The sequence below is a fragment of the Vigna unguiculata genome, chromosome 1 (genome assembly GCF_037176805.1).
Source record: "Vigna unguiculata cultivar grain cowpea cultivar isolate G323 ecotype 2 chromosome 1, ASM3717680v1, whole genome shotgun sequence".
In the NCBI taxonomy this organism is placed as follows: Eukaryota; Viridiplantae; Streptophyta; class Magnoliopsida; order Fabales; family Fabaceae; genus Vigna; species Vigna unguiculata.
Window position 1 is genome coordinate 46615940 of NC_140792.1, and position 9914 is coordinate 46625853.

Below are 9914 nucleotides of genomic sequence, written 5' to 3' on the forward strand. Positions count from 1 at the left end.
ATGATATTTTTCTTCTTTTTGTTTTCATCTTTGTTCATAATCATACATGGCAAATTGTGATTAATCTCTTATGCAATGTCTCCAATTTCATTCTCATCTTCTTTAACTCTTTGAACTTTTACTACTCCAATCTCCATTACAGGAAATGCAATATCAACAAAGTTTATGTTAGAGAAGATGAAACTTGATTAGTCCTGCATTCTTGAAATATAAGTAACAAGATCAACTCTTTATTGCATGACTTTTAACATTGATGACTACTTTGGTCTATACTAAAATGGTGGGAATAGAAAATTCACACAATTTCCCAAAACACCTAAAAACATATTATGTCTCTCAACCTTGTGACGATTAAAAAATTGAGGTTCCAATTATCTGAAATCAATAAATATAAGTCAATAAATGATTTTTTTTTATCAATTAAACAAATTGTAAATATTTTAGTCATTTTTAGATCACATATTTCTTTTCTTCTGAAGATTACATTATGTTTATTCTTAATTATTTGATTATTTATATCTATACAATTGATCATGTTGAGATTTGTCTTTCAGCTTACAAAGAAAGATTTGATAATCAGAAAGATATAGAGACCAAGTTAAAAAATACAAGAGAAGATTAGGAAGGATCAAAATGGAGGTGATTTTCAATCTTTCAGGTAAAAACTTTATCATTATATTATTATATAATCGTTTCTCTCAAGTTAATTCTATACACCATGTTCAATTTGGTACAATATTAATTATTATTTTATAATCATTTATCACAAATTAATTATAAATAAAAAGTATATTTATAATTTATTATTATGAAATATTGTAAACTGATATCTTTCTATGTTAGTTATCCACCTATTGTTTAGTTGTATTAAGGTCTTTGCAAGCAATGACTAGATATTGTTTTGCATCTTCCACTCATGTTGTTAACTATGTTATCCTCTCATATCATGCATATTGCATATTACTGTTTGTTTAATTGTTCAATAATTTCAGATCTTGCCATAGAAAGTTTAGGATTTATTTTTTATTCAACTTCTTAACAATATAAAATATTTATATCATACCATGATAGATATATGCTTAAATTTTGGTAAAAGAAAACAAAATACGTCACAAATCTTAAGCAGTTGTGTAGATCTGTACGGGAGTGTGCTTTGATAACACCCTCCTTAGTTTTAAGAAATTTTGAAAGTTTTGTTGATACAATGAAATTTTATAAAATTAATTCTATAATTTTAAAAGCTAATTTACATATTTGTATTATTTCTCATTAACTTGAGATAATATATTAAATATTAAATATAAGACTTTCGCTATGGCTATGTTATATAAGTTTAATATTGAGATAATATTGGTTAGGGGAGTAGGATTAGTAATCGAGTCGAAGGGAGGAGAGAAAGAAGAGAATTAGAGAGGTGAGAGTGGTATTTGAAGAGGTTGGAATGCGTAAAAAAAGGCCACGCGTCCCACATTGAATAAGAAGAAGCTGAGATATTCTGCAAGCGTCGGCTTTGACATGCGGTCCCACACGTGTCCAAATATCCTTTCTTACGTAGATCGCTTTCATTGGACAACTGGAATCGCTACATAAAGCGAAGCTCCTCTCTCAACTTTGCTGAGGACATATAGCTGCTCAACTTCTAATTCCCAAAATTAAGATACTTTGGTCACATTATGAGAGATGAATCAAAAATGAAGATTATAGAACAAATAGAAAATAAAAAATATCATGAGGTGAGAATGGAAGAGTATATGAATACATTAATAATACCAAGTATTATTGAAAATATATATATATATATATATATATATATATATATATATATAAAATATATCATTCACTCTAAAAGTAACTCTGATAATATTATATTATACCATTATACGTTCAATTTTCAAATGATTTTTAGTGTTGTACCATTTATCATGCATATTGCATTCCAGTTTTGATAAAGTATGAAATAAATCCTTAATAATTTGAATATAATAATTTAGAAGTATTTTACACTAATAATACATTAAAAACTTAATAAGAAATTAAATTCATAAATAATTTAGGTAAAATATCTTATAAAAATAAAAAAGTATACCAAAATCCTTTACTCCCAAATTCATAATAAAAGAAAATTTCTTCTACTCTTTGATTTGGGTTTTTAGATAAATAATTAATTTCATATAATAAATATTAATATATTTTAATAATAAAAACTTATTATTTTGGTACAAATATCTTGATTTCATTAGGTTAATGATTAACAATTAAATATATGATTAGAATTTAGTAGCTATCATGTGTTTTCAAAGAAAAAAATTAACATTAATATACTATTATCGCCAATAGAATTATATTTTCTTTTTTTTAAATTTAAAATTCTGATTAGTTTCTTAAAGGTTAATTGGATATTTCCGTTAATTTTTGCTTTAACAAATTACATATTACTATTAATCTTTATTTAACTAAATTGTATATTATCATTAATCTTTGTTTTAATAAACACATTATAATTACTAAAAATTAAAAGTGTATATTCAATTATTTTAATCATTAATCACTTCAAACAAAATTAATCAATTATTTTGATTCATATTTACAAGAAGAGTCTAATGCATTAGTGTTTTTTTTTTTTGTGTCTGTAAATTTTAATAGTAAAAGGTTATTTACTTTTACCTTATTTTATTTTCTATTTAAATTATTCTTCCTCCTGCCATTTTTCTTTCCCTCTTTAATAAAAGAAAACAGTAAATATCGAAGGCGCGTGGTGTGTGTATACAAAAAGGAGCCACCGTGACTAGCTTTCTCAAACAAAGAATCTCGTATTCTACTATGAAGCCACGTGGTGACATCCCCGGCCGAGCGTCTTAAGAGACCGAAAAGTGAACAAAAAAAATAAAAACACAGAAAAAACATTTCTCCCAAATCTGCTGTGTAAACAAGAGTGTGGCTACATAATGTATAATTAATTAACTATTAGTAGTAATAGACATAAGGTAGAGATATATAATAATAAAAGGATGTTATGCAATAGTAATTATAATTTGCGGGTGGAAGGGGAAGCAGAAGAAGAGAGAAGAGAAAATAGAGTTAGGATATAGGAATTGGAAGGTAAGAGAGAAGGAGAGGACCACATGCGTGTCCGAAAAAGAAGAAGGGTTGGAGCTAGCGTGGATGGAAATGATTGGTGCCACGTAGGGATTTGAGAAAAAGGACGCACCACGTGTACGAGAGGGAAGAGAAGGGGCGATGTGATGAAGGGTGGAGATGGCATACGGTGCCCCTGACGGTGACGGGCAGGCTGCCCGTGTGGCCCCCAGCTGAAGTGAACAATCGCTCTTTCTCTCTCTTTCTCTCCTTCTCTCTATTTTCTCTCTCATTCTCACCGCCTAGAAAACCTTTCTCCCCCAATCCCATTTCAGTGGCACTGTCCTCTTCCTCAAAAGCCTTCCGTTTCCGCCTATTAGCGTTCTTCTCTTTCTCTCTCCCTCGCTTCCCCAGTTTAACTATCTCCATAATTTACTCCTACTACTACTACTGCAACAAATTCTCTCTTTCTCTCTGTTGATTTCGCGCCTATAAAAGCCACACTCAATGGCTGGGATTTGCTGTAGAGTTGTTGGAGAAGGTGACACCCCTACTCCTCTTGAACCAACATCTCGTCCTTCCACCCGCAGAGCCATGGATATCGTTCCCTTGAAGTACATCGCTGACATGGCCGTCTCCGACTCTTCCCGGAAGCGTCCCAAGCTCGATCTTAACGACGCTGATACTCAGCTTCAAACTGACCAGGAATCCTCCGGAACCGAGGTTATGAAGAAGGATTCCATGGAGGACGAAGAAGACGATGACGCTTCCGACACTAAATCCGGAACAGACGATGAATCCTCCGAAGATGAAGAGTGTCCCAAGTATGGCGTCACCTCTGTCTGCGGCAGGAGGAGGGACATGGAGGACTCTGTTTCCCTGCGCCCTTTCTTCTCGCCGGAAGGCTTCCACTACTTCGGCGTTTTTGACGGTCATGGTTGCTCTCATGTCTGTATTCTCCCACTCTTCAACTCAGTGTTTGCTAATGGATCTGGTTCTGTCTTCTCCTCTTAATCCTTTCAATTTGTTCTTTCCACAGGTTGCCACTATGTGCAAGGAGCGGCTACACGAGATTCTGAACGAAGAGATTAACGAGGGGGATGACACTTTGCACTGGAGAGCATTGATGGAGAGCGGTTTCGCTCGCATGGATGAAGAGGTGTTCCGCCGGAGTCAGGCCAGCCAGACTTTCAACTGTAGGTGCGAGCTCCAGACTCCGCACTGCGACGCAGTTGGATCCACTGCTGTCATCGCCATCCTCACCCGGAACAAAATTGTCGTCTCCAACTGCGGCGACTCCCGTGCCGTCCTCTGCCGTAGCGGAGTTGCCATTCCTCTCTCTTCAGATCACAAGGTACCATTCTCTCTCTGTACTAATTTCCTTTCATTTCATTTCCCAATAAACACCAATAAACAAGACAACAAAATAATGTACGTATAACCGTCTTTTTGGATCCGTTTCATTAACTGTTTTTCAGCCGGACCGTCCTGACGAATTGCTTCGAGTGGAATCCAAGGGAGGGCGTGTGATTTACTGGGACGGCCCAAGAGTGCTGGGTGTGTTGGCCATGTCTCGAGCCATAGGCAAGTGAATGAACGACTGCGCAAGATGGCAGCTTTTTTTTTATTATTGTTACTGTTCCCCATCTTAGGTTGAGGTTTGTTAAGTTCTAATTGTAGTGTTACTTGCTTTTGTCCAGGAGACTACTATCTGAAGCCGTTCGTGATTTCGGTGCCCGAGGTGACTGTGACGGATCGAAGTGATGACGACGAGTGTTTGATACTGGCAAGTGATGGACTGTGGGATGTGGTGTCAAACGAAACTGCTTGTGGGGTGGTGAAGATGTGCCTGAAGTCGCAGACACCTCCAACGCCTCCAGGGTCTCCGGGTGGTTATGTGACGGCGGACGGCTCCGACCGTGCTTGCTCGGATGCTTCAATTCTGTTGACTAAGCTGGCTTTGGCAAGGCACAGTGCCGATAATGTGAGTGTGGTGGTCCTTGATTTGAGGAAGGAGCAAGAACAAACTCCCACTTCCAGCGTAAACGAATGAATGCAACAAGAATGGATGAACGAGTGCCTCTCTAGAGCAGCATAATGGGCACTTCCACTGCACTGCACACCCTCTGTTTCCAGACAGACAATCTCCGAGGTCTGCCTTTTGCTGAATAATAATGTTGTTTCTTTTCTTTTTTTTTTCTTTCCAAGTGTAATGTTTTTTAGATTTCAGAAAAAGGAAAAAGGAGGAGGAAAATTGTAACTTTCGAAAATGAAACAAAATCATAGGGAAATTTCGTTGTAGGGGAAATTCGTGTCGACTAAGGATTCAATGAACCCGTCGGCACCTTTTCTTTTGTCCATAGACTCTATAAATTGAATTTTCCTTTGGTTCTTGCGTCATCTATGATCAATTCTATTTTAACTTTCTTCTTGGGAATGTTGGAAAAAACTTCATTGCCAGAAGCATTTATTGTTGTTATTCTTAATTTAACTTGTATCCCATTTTGGTCTCATTCTTTCAATCTTCATCAAATGGACAACATAGAGTCATCTGCATAATTTTTTCACACGACCACGCACAAAAGCATCATAGTACTAAAAAGTCAAAAGGAAGACTCTTGATTCTTCAGCAGAAAAATAGTCACTTTGCAACATAGCTGTTTAGATGTTGAATGAGTTAGGAACTCCCAAACTCTTCTATGTCGAAATTGAGTTAGGAACTCCCAAACTCTTCTACGTGGAAATCAAAAATTGAAATGATCTTAACCGAATCCTTTAAGCTAAATCAAGTTATTAACTTTCATCTTTAAATAATTATATTTGATGAAATTTTAAAATACTGGGAAAGAGATGCACTTTAGTATCTTAACCAGTTTTTAAAGCAAGTGTTCTGTGATTTTAATGAGTGTTCTGTGATTTTAATGAGTGTTCTGTGATTTTAACGAGTTCGTCTAATTATTGTTTATTGAAGTGTGTTAACTGGACACAAGAATAATAATAATAATAACATGAAGGAAACGAGATACGACATGGTACTGAGCAAGTCACGACATCATAAAAAACGATCAATGTGTGAATTTGTAGAACCAGTTGCATGATTAGTCTCTTGACAATAACAATTTGAATAATGCTTTAGTCAAAATTTAAAAGGGGACACCAACAAATGCATCTATACCACTTTTCCAATGATTTCCTCTGCTTTTAAGAATTGAGTTTCATTATTACTTTAATAACTAATATTAAGGAATGTTCTATTATTTCATGTTTTTGTATGATGGTTAATAATGCGGATCTTTCAATTCTTACATCAACGAGGTAATGGAATTTGCATGTTTGGATAATTCTGAACATACTTTTGGTAGTTATAACATAACAAGGACACTGTTTAAGAAGTTAAACAGAATACAACTCTGTTATTAGAAATTATATAAAAGCACATTGAAAAATCAATTATATATTTCTATTATAAAAAATGTTTTTCAATTTTTTTAACTAGATTCTCTGCCTCTTACACTAATATTCTATTCTTGTAAATGAAGATATTCTTTCATCTCTTATTATGAAAATACATATTATGGGAATTCAAAGTGGAATATTTTGTGGTTGTATCTTAATTCCGATTAACTTACATCAACGTATTCAAATAATTTTTTTAATATCCATCCCCGAAAGCACATTGTTAATATGGTGGTCTTGCTTAGAGTAATTACATCTTTTTAACATTTATCCTTGAAACAACATTGTAAGCATATTTCTCTTTCTTTGAGTAATCAAGCTTAGTTAATATGAAATTTACAAATGGATAATGATTTTATTAGTTTTTTTTTCTTTCTTAGTATTCATATGTGTCTTTATGAAATTCCTACCTTTTTTTTTAAACTAAAAAAGAATATAAGAATGTGGATGAATTGCATTTGTCACCTAGAGAATAGTCTAAAACTTTTACTTCTTTAAAAGATAAATTTCTTTTTCATTAGAAGAACAAGACAGTGCAAAATACAAAATTACTATTGTATTAGTTTGTCTTTTAGTATTTTTTTTTTTAAAACCACTAACTGTTTAAGCTTTTACAATTATGAAGAGTATTACAAATGAAAGGGTCTAAGCTAGATAGATAGATCTAAAAACTAAACTCAAGCTTTTTAGTGAGCCATTCAAAGATGAAATGAAATAACTTTAAAATTTAATTTATCAAAGGATTTGTAGTTTTTTTTTCTTATTTGTGATATTTCATACAAAGTTTTTAAAAGGAAGTTTTTGGGATAAGTTGAAAGTGTTTTTTGATGGTGCCATTTAAGATTTTATTGAAAATAAATAAAACCATCAATGAGCCTTTCATTAACTATTTTTCATGATAATATAAAAAAAAATATTTTTCTTTATTTGATGCATCAAGCAATATTATTTTATTAAGACAACACATGTCATGATTTTGATCATATATAACAACACATGTCATGATTTTGATATATATACAACAAATAGTTAAGTTTTGATGATTATATCACGATTTTGATCATATATAACAAATAATGTTAAGTTTTTATGATTTAGTTATATCTTCTATAAGTGAAAATAAGGAAAAGTTTCTATACTTGAAGAAAAGGAAGACAGAGCTTCACAAAGACTATATGAATAAGGAAAAGTAAGTTTCTATACTTGAAGAAAAACAAGGCAAAGCTTAACAAAGACCATATAAACCTTTAAAAGAAAAAATGTTTAGATCATATATAACGATTAAGCGACAACCATTATAAAATGTCAGTCAACAACAAAAAGTAGACATTAAATAAAACACAAAATTTAATTTGTTAAACTTTTTACCTTTTACTCACTCGACTCACACAATTACATTAATTTTAACAAATAGGATAACTCGTTGATATGTTCAATTTGTTATCCATTTTAGGAAAACTTATCTTAATGTGAGATATTTAAAATGTTTAACAAGATGACAACGAAAGTTTTTTTTTTATTTATTTAAAAAATCTTCACTATGTAACACTCTTTTTCTTCTATCAAGATATTTATATTTTCTCTCGTGAGAGTTGTCCTTGTAACCAATAAAACAACATTTTTATTGTGACAAAAGTGACAATTATAAAGTATATGGGAAAATCATATGTGACACCGTTAAAAATATATTTTGTTTTGTATCTTATGAGGAAATAAAAAGATGACTAAGGATGATTTTGTGTATTCATTACAAAACATAGGTTATAGTGAGAATTGTAAATAAAAGATTATTATTATTATTATAAATAAAAGATTTAATTGTTATTGATGTGTTACATGACTGATGTATTATGAAATGTTATTATGATTATGATGATGAAGAAGATGTGTTGGGTAGCAATAAGTTGCAGACGACACAGGAGTCACATTTGAAAGTCGACAACAATAGATGTAATTTGATGACAGTGCCCTTTTTTTGGGACCCAAATTGTCGACTCAGGAATGGATAAAATGCTGTTCCTCTACATACTTATATTCCTGTAGTTCTTCTCCGTACACCCTTTATGCAATAAAAGAGACACATCAATAAATGTTTTTTTTATAATAACATCTTTTCGTTTAAATTCTTAATCATTTCCGTGTTTCTATAAATACCCGAAATTCAATAAATTTAACAAATTACGGATAATAATCTTGAAGACCGAATTACGTATTTTTGGGAGATTAGATTTGAAGAAATTCACGTGCATTATTGTGATTGCATATATATTTAAATAGTATAATGATGATGTTGTAGTCATTGGAAGTAGTTTTCTATTAAAAGGAAACACAATTCTTAAACAGAATGAAAGGAAAAAGATATTTGGTTTGGGTTGTTGTTGGTATATTATTGCAGCATTTTTGATAGAAATTCCATGAAAAAATAAACATGTGGGGTCGCAGAGATAGTAAATGAAAGATGAACACGTAGCATTTGATCCTTCTTTTGTGTCAACATCTCTTAGCTGGTTGAGATTTGGTTGGATATGATGCTGATTGCTTCCTCTCAACCCTATCACTTGTTACATCTCAGAATCGGTTACTAATTATTTCTGGAAAAACCATTCAATTGCTTCTTAAACATTAGTGTTTTTTAATTAAAGACGATTAGTTTACCTAATATGGATATTAGCCTAAGTTTTATGACATTCTTGATATGGTCAAAGGTACTGGGGTTTGGTGATGCATCGTAATTGCGTCCATTTTGACAAAATGATTGTGTAGTACCAATGAGAGTGCACCTACTAATTGGGAAACATTGTTCGTGTGTGGGATGAAAATGTTTCAAGTACTTATGTGAGTTGCTCTTAGTAGCTTCACATGCAAAGTGTTTGTTTTAGTGAGATATTTTCTTATAGATATTTGCTCTTTTCAAACTCTTTGAGTGAGTCATAATGTATTTCATATTACAAATGAAGGTATATTTGAAATTTAGATTTTCTCTTTAGTTTTGGTATATATATATATATTATTTTTACCTATACTGATAAACATTAATTTTAATGTTTTAGAATGATATATCAATATTAGTGTATTTTTAATATTCGGACAACATAAAAACTTAAGCAGCTCAAAATTTGAACTTATCTATTTGATTTTTTTTTTCTCATTATATGTTTAATGGAAAAGAATTTAGAGAGAAAATAAGTAAAAGGAAATGAAAAATATATAAAATTAAGGTTATTTGGTTTAAAAAAAATAAAATACATTTTTTGAGAATAAATCATTTTATAATATTAATATTATTCTTATCAATAGTTTTATTTATTATTAATAGTATATTTTACTAATTTATTGTTTATAACAGTAAAATCCTAAAAAAAAAAAAATCTTATTCATATTCC

General features: G+C 31.7%; 1 protein-coding gene across 2 annotated transcripts; it reads left to right on the forward strand.

Annotated features, from left to right (window-relative positions):
- Window positions 1-526: 526 nt before the first annotated feature.
- LOC114183917 (protein phosphatase 2C 37-like) lies at window positions 527-5475 on the forward strand. Of its 2 annotated transcripts, XM_028071110.2 has the most exons (5): window positions 527-658; window positions 3603-4023; window positions 4115-4429; window positions 4554-4659; window positions 4776-5475. In XM_028071110.2, exons 2-5 carry the CDS (start codon window positions 3670-3672, stop codon window positions 5126-5128), a joined length of 1128 nt encoding a protein of 375 aa, XP_027926911.2. In that variant the 5' UTR covers window positions 527-658; window positions 3603-3669; the 3' UTR covers window positions 5129-5475. The 2 variants fall into 2 exon arrangements, with proteins under 2 accessions (XP_027926911.2, XP_027926902.2); XM_028071101.2 differs by lacking the exon at window positions 527-658 and having other exon boundaries at window positions 3123-4023.
- Window positions 5476-9914: the final 4439 nt, after the last annotated feature.

Excerpts from the sequence above, each read along its gene's own strand:
- LOC114183917 (XM_028071101.2), top strand. The coding sequence starts at position 3,583 with ATGGCTGGGATTTGCTGTAGAGTTGTTGGAGAAGGTGACACCCCTACT. Across the intron at positions 4,430-4,553 it reads CTCTCTCTTCAGATCACAAG|CCGGACCGTCCTGACGAATT; the intron begins GTACCATTCTCT and ends ACTGTTTTTCAG. Across the intron at positions 4,660-4,775 it reads GGCCATGTCTCGAGCCATAG|GAGACTACTATCTGAAGCCG; the intron begins GCAAGTGAATGA and ends GCTTTTGTCCAG.